The sequence below is a fragment of the Cynocephalus volans genome, chromosome 1 (assembly GCF_027409185.1).
Source record: "Cynocephalus volans isolate mCynVol1 chromosome 1, mCynVol1.pri, whole genome shotgun sequence".
Classification (NCBI taxonomy): domain Eukaryota; kingdom Metazoa; phylum Chordata; class Mammalia; order Dermoptera; family Cynocephalidae; genus Cynocephalus; species Cynocephalus volans.
In genome coordinates, this window is record NC_084460.1 from 25,146,612 (window position 1) to 25,161,308 (window position 14,697).

The 14,697-nt window shown below is 54.3% G+C and overlaps 1 protein-coding gene across 1 annotated transcript in view; it reads right to left on the reverse strand.

Annotated features, from left to right (window-relative positions):
• Window positions 1-306: 306 nt before the first annotated feature.
• EBF4 (EBF family member 4) overlaps window positions 307-14,697 on the reverse strand; it is a 71,923-nt gene continuing 57,532 nt past the window's right edge. Inside the window, exons 8-18 of the mRNA XM_063093235.1 lie at window positions 10,387-10,468; window positions 9,566-9,683; window positions 9,332-9,465; window positions 9,112-9,238; window positions 7,474-7,562; window positions 7,283-7,348; window positions 7,014-7,191; window positions 6,734-6,922; window positions 3,399-3,596; window positions 615-690; window positions 307-385 (exon numbers count right to left, since the gene is read on the reverse strand). Of these exons, the coding sequence (XP_062949305.1) occupies window positions 620-690; window positions 3,399-3,596; window positions 6,734-6,922; window positions 7,014-7,191; window positions 7,283-7,348; window positions 7,474-7,562; window positions 9,112-9,238; window positions 9,332-9,465; window positions 9,566-9,683; window positions 10,387-10,468 (1,252 nt within the window). The 3' untranslated portion in view covers window positions 307-385; window positions 615-619. The remainder of the gene's footprint in view (window positions 386-614; window positions 691-3,398; window positions 3,597-6,733; window positions 6,923-7,013; window positions 7,192-7,282; window positions 7,349-7,473; window positions 7,563-9,111; window positions 9,239-9,331; window positions 9,466-9,565; window positions 9,684-10,386; window positions 10,469-14,697) is intronic.

Sequence of the window (14,697 nt, forward strand, 5' to 3'; positions counted from 1 at the left end):
CAGGTCAATTCTCCCTGAGCTGTCCTTTCTCCCATGGTCCCCATCCCATGCTCCCCTCACCCGACATCCCCAGTCTGCACATGATCCATCTCTTCCAGAGGAGCCGACCTAGCAAGTGAGGCCTGGCATCCCAGCATCTCCCCGGGACGCTCTCCTGCCAAGAGCATCAGCACAGTGCTGGGGCTTCCGGCCAGCCCAGAAAACGGGAGGTGAGAAGAGCCTGTGGGGCTGCGGGGCCTTGAGCATGGGGAGGGAGGTCTCTCCCTGTTCGGCCCATGGGTTGAGGTCTGCCTGCAGCCCTAGCCCTGCATCTGTCTGTGCCGTCATCCAGGGCATGGGTGCCGTCACCTCCAGGCCAGGCTCAGCGGGGGCAATACCTGCAGACCTGGTCAGGAGAGACAGGGAGAGAAGGCTGGCTGGAAGGGGACAGGAAGCCACTTCTCTCCACTTGGTCAGCTTGGGCCACTGGGGTGGACTATGTGGCTCTGAGAGCTGTTTAGATGGACCCTGGGCAGGGAGACCAGGACCCCAGCTCCCTATCCTTGAGAAGGCCTTTTGGAGAGAGAGCCCATCCTAGGGCTAGGGGAAGAGGCAAGACCCAGCCAGAGACCTACCGTAGTTAGGAGTATGCCAGGCCCTGAAGCCCCCGGGCTGGAGAGTGGAATTTGTCAGAATCCTCAAAAGGCTGGTCTGCAGTAATCAGGGATAAAAGAGTTATAAGCCATATACAGCCTGGAGACCCTACCTGCCTGGCCCTCTCTGGGCTGGAGAAAGCAGTCAGGGTATGCGGCACTTTCTGAAGGCACCCAGCCACCCCAGCCCTGGCTGGAGTCAGCCCTGCAGATGGACAGGTGAGGGGTGTCCCCCAGACCTCGTAGGAGGTCAAGCCCCAGTCCTTGCTCCCCTAGCTTCCTCAAGATAGAGGTGACTGTGGGTTCTGCTTCCCAGGCCTGCCTCCTCCAGAGGAGCTGTCTCAAGGCGAGAAAGCAGATGGCCAAGTACCAGGACAGAAAAGGAAAGAGGCCAGCCTCTGGGAGTACTGAGATCCAGCAACAGCATCCCGTCTACCTCCCACATCCGTGGAACTCAGCACTTCACCAGCCCCGCCCCTGCCCGACCCCCTGCCATGGTTCTCCTCGCTAGCAGGAGAAATCGGTGGCCCCCTGTCTCCCCATCCCTCACATTTTAAGCTCCAGACACACTTAGCTTAAGACAAATTATCCAAAACTTACAAATAAGGCAAAAAATGACTATATCCTTTCAAAGTCACCCTAGAACATTATCTAATAAGCTCACCTTAAGAGTTGTCTTATTCTGGTGGATCTAACTTTTTTTTTACTTGCTGTACCTTACTGGTTAGGGCCAGGCGTTGCTAGTGTGGATGTTAACGTGGAGGAGACTGATAAATGGCAGACAACTTCTAACTGATAGGAAAGGTAATCCCCAAAGGAAGGTTACAGGTTTACTGCCCTGTAGAAGCAGTTCACACCTGGCAATCTTATTTCAGCCTATTTCACTGGCTTCAGTCTCTCACACTCTCCTTTAAGCCACTGGACATCTTGTTAGCTCCCTCACGAATGAATTAAATAAATCTTTGACATTTACTTGTACGAGTTATGCTTTTATTGTTTTTAATGTGGGCCCTAACAGCCCTACCTTCCCACCCACTCACCTTCATCTGGAGGTATCCTCTATTCAGGGCATTCCTCCTGCTCTAGAAAACTCAACTTTGTTCTTCAAACCCTGCTTGGGCAAGGCCTTCTCTGATGATGGCCCACCCTCGGGATGGGTCACCAACCAGCTCCCTTGCCCCCCTCTGCCTGGCACAGATTCTGTTATTACTTGAATCACCATCACAGGTCTGCCTGTACTGGCTAGAGGAGCAGTTCTCATGTGGAGTGGTCCCATTCTGCCCACACAGCAGGGCTAAGCAGAGTGCCCGAAAGTTTCTGGACTGCACTGGCTTGCTCTGTCCACCGCCACCTAGTGCAGCCGTTCTTCAGGGTGATCCAGTGAATTCTCTGGCTGCTGCATACATTTGTCACCCTCATTTGGTCTCCCAGGCCCCAGGCTTGCTCCACTCGCTCTCCAGTGTCCCCAAACTCTGTCATACAGGGACCCTGGAGCACAAAGCACCCACAGGAATCCCAGCTCGACCAGTCCCCACATCAGGCTGAAGAAACCACAGGGTATTTCTTCCTCTACTCAAGGGCATTCCCTGAGAACTAATCTCAAGATGTTTTTTGAAAAATACATTCTGTGCGCGAATAAATTTGCATCTTCTGCTCCCTAGAAGATTCATAATGCACCCTAGCACATTAAAGGCCCTGATGAATTCTTCAATAATAGACCCATTTACCTAATTTGAACACTGAGTCTTTTCTAATGAATACGTGTTACTGTCTTGGGGAGTATCCAACAGGACACACTCTACCCTGGCTCTATCCCAGACCCTTTCAGCTCTGTGCCCAGCACACTACACTGCAGCCGCCTGCCTCTGGGTTGGAAGGGGACCTTTCTGATTTATTTATTCATTCAATTCAACCATGATTTATTAGGTACCTACAGTGTGCCAGGCATTGAGCTAGGTGCTAACTCTGGATTGAGTCCTAGGAGATTCCCCTAGCCAGACATGGAAACACCTGTAAGCCTCTTGGGGAAGACACCCTCATCCAGCTCTGTCCCCAACTATCCCTGTCAATTGGGACCTGCTCTACCCCAGACACTGTCATCTCCTCCTTTCCCACAGCCAGTCTCTCCCTCTGTCTGCTGGTGAGTTTCTAATGACCACGTGGATGGGGAAAGTTCTGTTGTCTAAAAGGTTCTGCTGCATATGTGTAAAGTGAGAGAACAACTATTTCATTAATTGGACAAGGGAGGAGTGACTTAGTCTCAATTCCTTATCTGTAAAATGGGGTAGCAGAAGACTAAACCTTATCTGAGGTTAGTCCCCTTCCACCCAGTGAGTGACCCAGTGTCCCACAGAGGTGTGTGCTACCCTCTGGCGGACACAGGGAGGCACAGGGCAAAGGCACGCAAACACATGGGGCTCTTCCAGCTCCAGGGTTGGGTCTTTGCTCTTGGCTCAACTGGATGGCGGTGGAGAGTTGGGGTAGTTTCCAGACCTTCTCCATCTGGGATCTGAGTCCCTTCCTCTTGGCCAAGTAGCTAGTTGAGAGAATCCAGAGTAGTGACCACCCCAAGCTGTGAGGCCCAGTGAAGTGGGGCCCAAATGGGCCTCCTTGGGCCCTTGCAGAGCTTCCCACTCACACCCTCCAGGGAGAGCTGGCCAACTGGCTTGAGGTAATGGTGAGATGGGAATGGAGTGGGCCCCTCAAGCCCAATGCTCCACCAGGGACCTATCCTCCGGCCACAATGAAGCAGTGTGGATCACTCACCTGGAAGCCCCTCTCCGTGGGCTCTGGGGCAGGCCTGGGGCGGGGAGCTGGGTGGGCGCAGCACAGGAGCGAACGCGCTCCTCTGTTTGACGGCAGAGATCATGTTGACAGGCGAGAAGGAGAAGACGCTGGTGGTGGGTGCGGCGGCGGGCAGGGACATGGAGGAGGCAGCCGCCAGCGGGGGGCTAGAGGGCATGACTCCGGGGCGGGGCGGGGCAGGGCAGGTGCAGCAGGGAAGGTGGTGGGAGACACAACAGGGAGACAGCACCAGAGTGAGCAGCTCAGTTAGGGCTCTGGTGTGGGCTGCCGACCCAGGCACCAGGCTCAGACCTCACTGGGGCTGTGAGGGTCCTGGGGAGACCAGTACAGGGCAGGTTCAGGAGGCCAGAGGGAGCCTCTGGGGTTCTGGTACAGCTTCGCCTTCTTGGGGGTTCAGGAGACCCTTTCTCAGGGTTGGAGATGACAGGGCCAGACCATGTAAAAACAAAAGCAAACCAAAACATCCAACAAAACCAAAGAATGGGAGGTGCCCCAAAGATGAGAGATGAGTGAGGGATGGAACAGGTTAGGATTCCCGCTGAAAACCTCTGGGATTCTGAGATGCTAAGAAACGCTTATGAGCCCTGGGTGCCAAGGCTAGGGTCAAAGTTCAGAGGTCACAAAAGAGCTGGGACAAGTAGTCAGGGATGAAGTCTGGGGATACATACAGGCACCTCTTATAAAGCCCCTCTGTCCAGGATCACAGTGCACATGGCAAGCACCCTAACTTCCTCCACAAACATGCTCTCTCCCAAGCCCCTACGCTCTGTCTGCCCCACGCCCTTCTACCCCCTCAACCCCTTGCAGGGCACTTTATTTCCTTCCAGCTTAATTCTGGTCTTTGTCATCTCCAGTCTGGGCCCTGGAGGCCTCCTGTGTCTCCTTCTTCCATTTTAAAGAAAAGTGCATGGATCTACATCTTCAAATCTTCCTGTTCTCCAGCTCCCTAGCCATTCAGGGCCTTGGCTTGTTCCCCAGAGAATAGTGAGGGAGCTTCCTGCTTGCCCCTCCTTCCTGCAGCCTCCTGTCCTGGGGGCTCTTGCCCAGGGCATCTCTATATCCCCCCTTTTCTACATCCTTATCTGAACCCAATTCCCTGCCTCTCTCTTCTAAAGACCACTAAAGGTAGGTTTTGAGTGCTGTCCAAGCAGCAGGCAATGGAGTAGGGGTGGGGCTTCCTGGAAGAAACCAACAGCCTGAGAAAGCTGCCTTTGGCATCAGAGTCCCCCCCCCCCACTTTCTTACAATGATATCTCCAACAGCTGCCCCCCTTCCAAATGTCCTGGGCCCCATGGATCACCATCTCCCTTAAGACAATGCTCACTGCTAGCTGGTGAGGCCCACAGAGCCCCATGGAGGGCTTGGGACCAATGCCAGAAAATGTACTATATCTCTCAAGGCCCAGTGCTCACAGCCACATTTTGTACCTTGGGTAGTACTGAGAGTTGTGGGTCATTCCAGGATTGCTGGTGGCTGAAGCAGAAGAGATCCAGGCAGACAGCCCCAGACTCTCTGACTGGGAGAGTTCTGATGCCATTCCAGGAATGTCCTGGCAAACTCAATGAGAATGACACCCCTAGAGTTGTGCCACAAAGCATTCTGCACATGGGGAGTTGATGGGGACCTGGGAAAGTACTGGTCAAGATGATATCATGAGATGGGACTGACCCTCGGGCAAGTTCAGGGTGTTCCCAGCTAATGCTGGAAGCATTAGCTCTAGAATTCTTGATCTTGCTGAGTGGGGAGACCCCAGGTGGGCTGTTTCTGCACACCAGGCAGTGTGTGCCACCGCTGTTGGCTCTACTGTGTGTGGGAGGGGAGGGGGGAGGGGCTGGTGTTTCAGACCCCACCTACATAGGCCCAGGGGGAAAGGTTCAAATCCAAGGGACACCCAGAGAGAGGTTGTGAGGGTACTGTCCCAGAACTGAAGGGAAGCAGGAGCAGCAGAGCCTGGCCTTAGCAAAGGGCCAGGAGAGACAGGCCTTGAGAGGGACACCAGAGGGCCATGGCCTATTTGGACCCTGGCTTACAGGGCCTTGGGTCCCAGAAGTTGAGTCAAGGCCAAGAGCAGGTGCCAGGCTCAAACTCACAGCCAGAAAGAGCAACACCCAGGACACAGGGCACTGGCAAGGACGGCTAGGCAGGTGGCCAGTTAGTTCAGTCCTCAGCAATGGTAAACTTAGGACAGGGAGAGACAAGGCAACGCAGGCAAAGCTACAACCATCTTTTTGAGCAGCCTTCGCCATTTCTCCCACTCAGACGCTCTCCCAGGAGACAATACTTTTTATGATTGTTAGGGAGGTTCCTTGCAGGTGAGTAGGGGTGGAATTATTCCCCAAGCCCAGAGCTTTGCACACAGTAGGCGCTTTAAGAATGCTGAAAAATGAAGCTAAAATGAACTGTGAATATGCTGGTCTGGGACTTGATGTGACGAGGGACTTGAGGGCAGAGTAAAATGGTAAAGCATAAAACCCTGCTGCCCACCCGCCCAGCTCTGAGCTGCCCCTCTCCAAGAAGCGGAACAGGTTGGGTGGCGCCTATAATCAGGGCTGGGACTGCGAAACCATAGGCTCTTCCTGAGATTTGTCTGGGCCCTTTATGGACAGTGGTACATTCAGATCTGAGCACAATCTTAGGCAGGGGGTGTGGTATTGGTCCTATTTTACCGACAGAAAACTAAAGTTCAAAGAAGTGAAGTCACTTGCTGAATGTCGGACAGCTCCTGATCTAACACTCAGCCTCTGAATCCAGCTCTGACCACGCGGAATTCTCTCGCTCTGCCCGCCCAACCGCAGGGAGCCACATCCTCCCACCGCCCTCCGGCGCCTCCGACTCCCGGGGGGCGTGGAAGAAGCCCGCTTCTCCGGAGCCCCGAGTTTCCTTAGGTTTCCGGCAGGGGGCGCCAGCCTACTCCCGAAGTCTCGGTGTAGGACGGAAAGGTGGCGGTCCACCAGGCTTCAGCCGGATGTCCCCCCAGTTAAAGCCGGTGTCAGGAGGGCGGGAGGGCTAGAAGCGGTGTGCACAACTGGGGTCAGCAAAGACAGCTAAAGGCGCAAGTAGTACTCTGGCCCCAGGACCCCGGGATGGATAGTCGAGGGGTGGATTAAGGTCCAACGGCAGGGAGAGGTCACACGCCCGGAGGGCTGAGCTTGCTCCGGAGGGCAAGGCCAGGGTCGACCCTCAAGGGGCACGCGCCGCAAGCCCGCCCCCGAGATGAGCTGGGGCCAGGGTTGCGCCCCATTCTGCTTCCCAGGGTCCCAGGTCCCTTCAACCCCCCGCAGGCGGGGGACACTCACTAGCGAAGGGCGAGGTGGCCGTGGAGCCGTTGAGGAAGCTCGGGGAGCCCGGCACGCCGAGGCCGGCCACTCCCGGCGCGCCGTAGCCGCCGAGGCCAGCGCCGAGGCCGCCGCCGTAGCTGCTCTGCTGCGAGCCGGGGCTGGGCGCGAACCCGCGGGGGGACGCGCTGCTGCAGCTGCGCGCGTAGCCTGCGGGAGAGCGGCCGTCAGCGGTGCGGCGCTGGCGGGGAAGGGGGCGTGGGGGCGCCCGGGGACTGCGGGAAGCGGCGGCGGGACGCACCCGGCTCGGGCCCCGGCGTGGCGTCCCCGACGGCGATGGCCAGAGGGCTGCTGAAGGCGTTGATGCCCACGACGGCGGGGTGCGCATGGCTCGGGGCCAGGGGTCCGAGCGACGCGGGCGCGCGGGGGGCGCTGTACAGAGCCTCGGCCACGTCCGCCGCGCGCTTCAGGAGGACCTCCTGCGAAGACAAGAGCAGGGCACGGCCGGGGCAGCCGCGGGCGCCGGCTGGGGGACAGCCTCGGGCCCCGCGGCGCTAGGAGGCGCCATACCTGGTTACTGCTGGGCACTCCGTACAGGGCCTCCGCCAAGTCGGCCGCCCGCTTCAGCAGCACTTCCTGGGGGCAGGGGAGGAGACAGCGGGACGGAGGGGCAGCCCCTGGGGGCGGCGGAGGTCCTTGGGAGCCCCTCTTCACCCCCTAGCCCATGGGACACCCTCATCCCGCCCCGCCTCTCTGGGTACCTTGGGCAGCCTCTCGGGGTCCCCGGGGTGTCTGGGAATGACTTTCTGTAGCCTCTGGAATCCGTAGTCAATGGTGGGCTCATTCAGGGCTGGGGAGAATAGTGGCGTTTGTAGGACGCCCCCGCCCAGCGCGGGACGCAGGGTGCTAAAAGCTTGCGACCCTCTCCACAAAGCTGCAGACCCTCTCCACAAAACCCAGCCCAAGTCCCCCGAAACAGTCCTGGCACACCGATCACCGAAGTTCAGGGAAGTTTCCTCAGGTCCTCCGTTTGTTTATTCATTCAAACATTTACAGAGCCCGGCTCGGTGCCAGGCGCTTGGCGTTAACACACTTGCACCATACAATGCCATTTGTAATTAGAAAAGAAAAAAAGGGGGGGGGAATTGCATATAAATATTAGTTTCTATATTTCTAGGGGCAGGACTCAAGGGAGAAGAGTCTGTTTGCATTTGGTCATATGAGGAGTTTATTATAAAAAAGAATAAAAAGACGACAGTCTCTATCTATCCCTCGGATGGACTGAGCAGCATCTGACGGTTAGAGGCTCACATGCACCCCAGGGAAGGAACCGGCCCACACCCGGGGCTCAGCAGCCTCCCGACTCGGCTCCCCACGCCCCCCCCAATTCATTCCTCCCTCCCTCCTTCCTTCTCCTTGGGTAGCCTGGCCCCGACCTAATGCACGAGCCTCCCCATCTAACTCCAGATTTGGTGAATTTCCTTCAGTTTCCCCCAGAGCAAAGCACTAACTGCCGGGTCTTTGCATTCGCCATCCTTCTCTCGCTGCCACCCTTCCTTCCCCGTGTCTACTTCTCTCTACTCATCTCTTCGGTTCCAGCTCAGCCCGTTCGGCCTACACTCCCCGCAAGAGGTTTTCATTGGCTGTCAACCCCTCGACCTTGTAACTCCACCCACCCCACGCTGCGTCCCCTGCTCAGCCTTCCTAGGTCAGACAGGAGCTCCCTGAGGATGGAGTCACTAGGGTCACTAGGGAGTGTGCGTTGCCCCACGAAGGGCTGGGTACATATCTGTTGGTGGTGGGGTGGCGAGAAGTGGGTGGCTTGGGCTGGGGCAGGGCGGGAGGACGGGGGTGAAGATCCTGGCCAGTGGCTACACAGAACTGGGGTGGGGGATTCTGCGCTGCATCTCCACGTGTCTTTTGTTAACTGCTCGCCCTGGCGTCGTGCAAGGGGTATGTGTAAGTGTGTGTGCATATGTGCGTGTGCATGCAGAGGCCTGGGGTGGCCTAGGGGAGCCAAGAGACCCAGGAAAGATTCGGGGAGCAGCGAGCCCATTTGGGGGCTTCTTTGAAATAAACATACCTTTGGAAAGGTTCAACACCCTGGAGGGTGGGGCGTGGGTGGGCGGCGACACCCTGTTGAGAAGGCCCAAGGCGGACAGAATGCCCAGGAGGGCCCTGGAGGGGACTGAGGAGCCAGAGGCCGAGGAGGGAAACGTAGAAGGCCAGGGAAGGAAGGTCCCGCGTGAGGAACGGTCATGAGGGGGAGGTGGGGAGCAGCCGCCTAGGGGGCGTGGCCACACGGCAGACGGTCGCGAACTCCGAGAACAGTGCTCCAGTTCGGCTGTAGGGCTCCCTCCGCTGACCTTAGGCTTCCCCTCCCCCGCCTGACTCCTTACCTGTGTAGACAAAGCGGCCAGGGGCTCCCTTGCAAAATTGCTTGGACTTGTAGGAGAGGGTCACCTCCACCACCCCCGGGATGTGCCGCGGGGGCGTCTGCACCCGGATGGCGTGGGGCGTGATGAGCTGCGAGGGGAGAGGGGAGGCCTGCAGGTCCCGTCCCCGAGAGGGGAGGGCCCAGCCCCGAAGCCCGGAGGGAGACTGGCGGGGTTGGCCCACCTCGCTCCACACGAGCACGTTTCCGAACACGACCTGTAACCCGTCGAAGAAGTTGTCGCCGATGACAATGACGGTGGCGCCGCCCGTGGTCCAGCCCTCCCCGGGGCTGATGGCCTTGATGCAGGGGGTAGCAGCTGGGAGGCAGGAGAGGACCCAGGTCACGGAACTGCGCCAAGGTGGGGACTAGGGGCTGGCTGGGCCAGCGGCGGCTTGGGCTGGGCCGGGGGTCCTGACCTTCGGAGGGGTCTAGGCGGCGAGCCCTGCGGCCATGCTTGGAGTTGTTGTGCACAAACATGTTGTCGGACACGGCCAGCACATGTCCGTCCACGCTCACCGTCGTGGACACCACCACCTGCGGGAAGAGCCAAGGCCAGCCTAGCCAGGGCCCTTGGGGGCACCTGGGGAGGGGACTGTGGTGGGGAACTAGCAACTTGAGTCTGGTGGCTGCGTTGGTCGAAGGGGGGCCGGCTGTATCAGGTGACACCTTCAGATGAACTGACCCCCCAGGAGCTGGAAAAATCAAGCTCTCTGAAGACTCTGGCTCCTTGGGCAAGGAGTGGCTACAAAGAGTTTTCGCACACACCGGAAGGCCGGGCTGTACTTGGGGCTCCAAGGCAGGAACGAGGTCTTAGGCAGGGGGCGGGCAGCATGAGCCGAAGAACCCAGCAGCAGGAGCCCCTACCTTGTCTGGGGAGGAAATAGGGGCTGCCTTCTCTCACTGCCGCCTGCACTGGGAGGGGTGTGCAGGCTGGGGATGTGCTAAGGGCAGCTGCTCTCTGCCTCACGCTATGCAAATTACCTGGGTCGTTAATCATGTAAAAATGTCACAATTAGCATCTTCTTAAGTGGGACTCTAATGAAGCCTCCCTTGGCAGCCAGCATAAGTTGAGATGAGCTGCCCCACCCCCGCAGGCACCAGGCCCTGGAGGCACAGTGCTGGGCAGAGATCTGCCCTGGAGGCCTTTCCCAGGGCGGGTGGTCATGGCCATTCCCCCTAACCCCCCTCTATCAGGAAAGGGCGAATTTGCAGGGGGGAACCCTCTCCCCAAACCCACCTGGAAGCGGCGCATGTCTCGGGGATTCCCCGCATTCTTCAGGCAGTTCTGGTTGCATTTGAGGAAGAACTTGAGGAAGAACCTGAAACAGTGTGGTCGGTGGGCCAACTGCTCCCTGCCATGATGAAGAGCCAACTGCTCCCTGCCATGTCCCCTCCCAGTAGGATGACTCCCCTCTGCCTGCTCACGCACTGGCACATGCCCCATGTTCCCATCAGGAGCTGCATATACACAGGGTGCCTGGTACACTCCAAATAGACTCATCACAATGACTACACAGAATACCCCCCATACACACACACAGTGTACACAGCACACAGTGCTCATGTTTATCACACACACACAATTTATATTCACCATAAAGAGTATGTCCATTATATACGGTGTATATACCTATTAATAGATCTGCAACATAACCAGCACCATCTTAGACAAGCCCAAGTACAAAATGGCGCCGCCCACCTCCTCCCCTCCCCTCCCCCCTTCCCTTTACAAGAAGCCTCCTGACTCAGAAACAAGTTTCCGGTGGTGCAGTTCTCCACCCAGTTACATCAACCTAATGGTCCCTCCCCTCATACATTTCACGCCCAAAAGCTAATATAAACTCTGGCAAACTCATTGTTGGGGCTGTCCACCATTTTCAGGGCAGCCATGGGCCCTGTGCCACTCTGAGCACAGCCCAGCAGATTTTCTTCCTTTAATAAAGCTTGAATGGTACCCGGAATCTCTGCTCACTTTCTTTCACCTATTACTCATAAATTATACCCAACACACTGCATACCCATCACGCATACAATGTACACTCTATATGCTACATGTATGCACTTACCCAATGTAAACTTGTATATCTGTCAGAGTATATGTCACCACCTATATAGTACATCCAGCACATAGCCTATCCCTCCCCATCACCCACACAATGCATGAGGGTACTTCAAAAAGTTCCTGGAAAAATAGAATTAAAAGATATTACGAATCTTTCCATGAACTTTTTGACGTGCTCTCATATATTCATCATAAACAGTATATCCATTATAGACTCTGTATATGCTTTGTATGCTATTACTCACAAAATAGAGCCATCACACACATTCAAGGTATACCTTCACACAGCACATACAATAAGTATTCCACATACAGCCTATATTTGTCACACCCATGGTATACGAATCACCGTCTATAGTGGTTAGGCACAGCATATGCCCACCCTACAGAGTATATGCACATAAAGAATATGGAACATATATATACACATACATTAATACACCAGTGTTTTGTTGTACGAGAGGTCTTCAAAAAGTTCATGGAAAGATTCGTATTATCCTTTAATTCTATTTTTCCATGAACTTTTAAAAGTACCCTCGTATATGATTACCCAAAATATAGTCATTGTAAATACTGTACAGCCATCCCATATGGCAGATCTAATGAGCATTTCCTCTGAGCATCACGTTGGTGCTCAAAAAGTTTCAGATTTTGAAGCATTCTGGATTTCAGATTTTTGGATTTGGGATGCTTGATCTGTACACATAGCAAACACCTAATCACACAGAGAACATACCCACCATATACACATGATATATCTGTCATACACGCTGTACAGATACACAGTGAATATCTTCTTTTTCACATACAGTAATTGGAAAAAGGCACAGTATATGCAGAGACAAGGCTGCATTTTGGACAAGCACATGGGCACTTGGTCCTCCACTCCTTCCAGGCAGTTGGCTGAGAGGGTGGGGCGTTGGCCTTGCCACCCACCGGTAAGATAACCATGGACAACATTCTAAATAAACTCAAAATACTACCGGTATCTGCCTTAGCCCCTACTTGACTCTGTGAGCATCTGGGGAGATGTCCTTTACAAACTGTAGTCTGCAGGGCTAAGGTCTAGTGTGGCCTGCTGTCCATATCAGTCAGCTTCATTTTACCTCCACCCATTTGGGAGGTATTTTTACTATACTATTTACTATAGTATGTAGGTATATACTATATATAATAATATACATAGTATACCAGTAGATACTATTTACTATATACTATAGTATGTAGGGGTCCAAAACCAGGAGGTGGACCCTTAACTACTATATAGTTATTTATGTACTAATTATATACCCCAAATTTAAACATCCATTTATTTCACCAGAGCCCTCCAAAGTCTAAAAGTATGAAATTCACATTCAGGGAAAGATTTGTTACAGGCCCTGAAAGCCTAGTCCCCAAAGAAGAGGTACCAAGTTTTGGGAGGAGTGGTCACCAGCCTTGGAACAGAGGTGTCCCAAGTGGGCAGCCCCTGCTTGGCAGCTGGTGGTAGTGTCCTTCCTGGAGCTGCACCTCCCTGGGGTGCAGGGTGCCTCTGTCCATACTGTGGACCCCTCAGCGCCTGTCATAGTCCCCCACTCAGTGGGCGCCCCCTGGGAATCCCCTTTATTCCTCTTTCCATAGAGACATTACATCAGCGCTTATTTCCATCCACAGTGGACACTCCCCAGAAAACATTTTCATGTAGTGAAGACCTTCTATTCACCCCCATAGAGCGCTCTTAGGTGCGGATACCTCATGGGATCCCAAACAGTGCACACCCACAGTATAACACTCTACAGGATACCCTGCAGTACAGACAGCTTATATGATCCCAGACAATAGTCACTGAAGTGTAGACACCATATATATACCCCTATAGGTCATCCCAAAGTGCAGGCACCTCCAATGCTCCCAAATAGTACACCTGTACAGTGTAGACACTCCATTTATCTCACATTATATGCCATCGTAATCACTCCCTACACCCCTTAAGACACCCCATAGTTTAGACACCCCTACACCCACCCACATTAGTCAACTCATACATGACCCACACTCATATCACAGTGCAGACCAGTTTGTTTAAATTCAGTACTCATGTGCTCTTTTATCAGGTGCTGGCAGGAGGGAAAAAAACCTGAAGGGACACAGTTCCTGTCCTGCAGGGGATTAATGCTAACCCTTGGATACCATTTATGATGCAATAAGCACGGGAGCCCCAAAAGATGACACACACTTGCCTTACATCCACACATGTGCCCACTGCACCCAAGCCCACTTGCAAACCTACAGAATCTAGAGAAAGGGCCCCTGGGAGGCGGCCCAAGAACTGACTCACTGTGTGTCCTGGGGTAAATCCTTCTGCATCCATGACTGGGAGAGAAGCAACTGATGGCTGCTGACGCGTCTTCCAGTCCTGACTCTGGGACATCCTTTACTTCTGACCCCCCAAGGCTGCAGTTTCCTGCAGAGTCCTGGTCCCTCACTGGCCCTCCCACAAGCCTTTGCTCAGCAGAGCTTCCCATAATTTTCCTTTCTAATAAAGGTGACATTTGTCCTTGGGGTCCACACAAATTCCCATGCCTTATCTGGCCAGGTTTTTCTGGCTACTTCAGGGATCACCCCTCTCTGAGAGCCCTGGGGCCCTGCTAGCACCTCAATTCACGTGGACCAGGACACCTCAGTTTTTGAGCCTGGTTGGCATTACCTGCAGAGCATTGATGAGGTAGAAGCAGCCAGCACAAGGCCTGGGCCTGCGTGGGGTTTCGAGGATCAGTCTCTCTTTCCTTCCCTCCGAGCCTCTAGCTCAGAGCCAGCACACTGTCAATGCTGTTAATGGTGCTGCTGAAACCTCACCCACCGCCAGCTGGTAGGCCACAAGGCTGCTCCCAGCTGGCAGCCCAGCCAGCCAGAGGCCAAGCCAATGCCAACACTCCCCAGAGAGCCTGCTGCTACCACTGCCCACCCTGACAGCCTGCGGGGCGTGACGAAAATTATCCGCAACTTGGAAATAAGGCAACAAGATGATTGTGAGTCCTTTCAAAGTCATCCTGGAACCGTGGTTTTCAAGGTATGGTGCCCAGACCAGCAGCATCAGCATCACTCAGGATCTTGCTAGAAATACAGAATCTCAGACTTCACCTGCTGAATCAGAGACTCTTGGGGTGGGGCCCAGACATCTGTGTTTTCATCAGCACTCCAGGTGATTCTGATGTGCCCTAAAGTCTGAGAACCACTGCTTAGGGGTGTGCCATCCAGTACAGCAGCCACTAGCCCCATGTAGTATTGAACCCCTGAAATGAGGCTAGTCCGAATTTGAAATGCGCTGTAAATGTAAAACACACATCGGATTTCAAAGACTTAGAAAACAAAGAATATAAAACAATAACTCTTTGTATTGATTACATGTTGAAATGATAATATTTTACATATATTGGGTTAAAAAATATATACTATCGCAATTAATTTTAGCAGTTTTTTTCTTGTTCTTTAAAATGTGGCTACTAG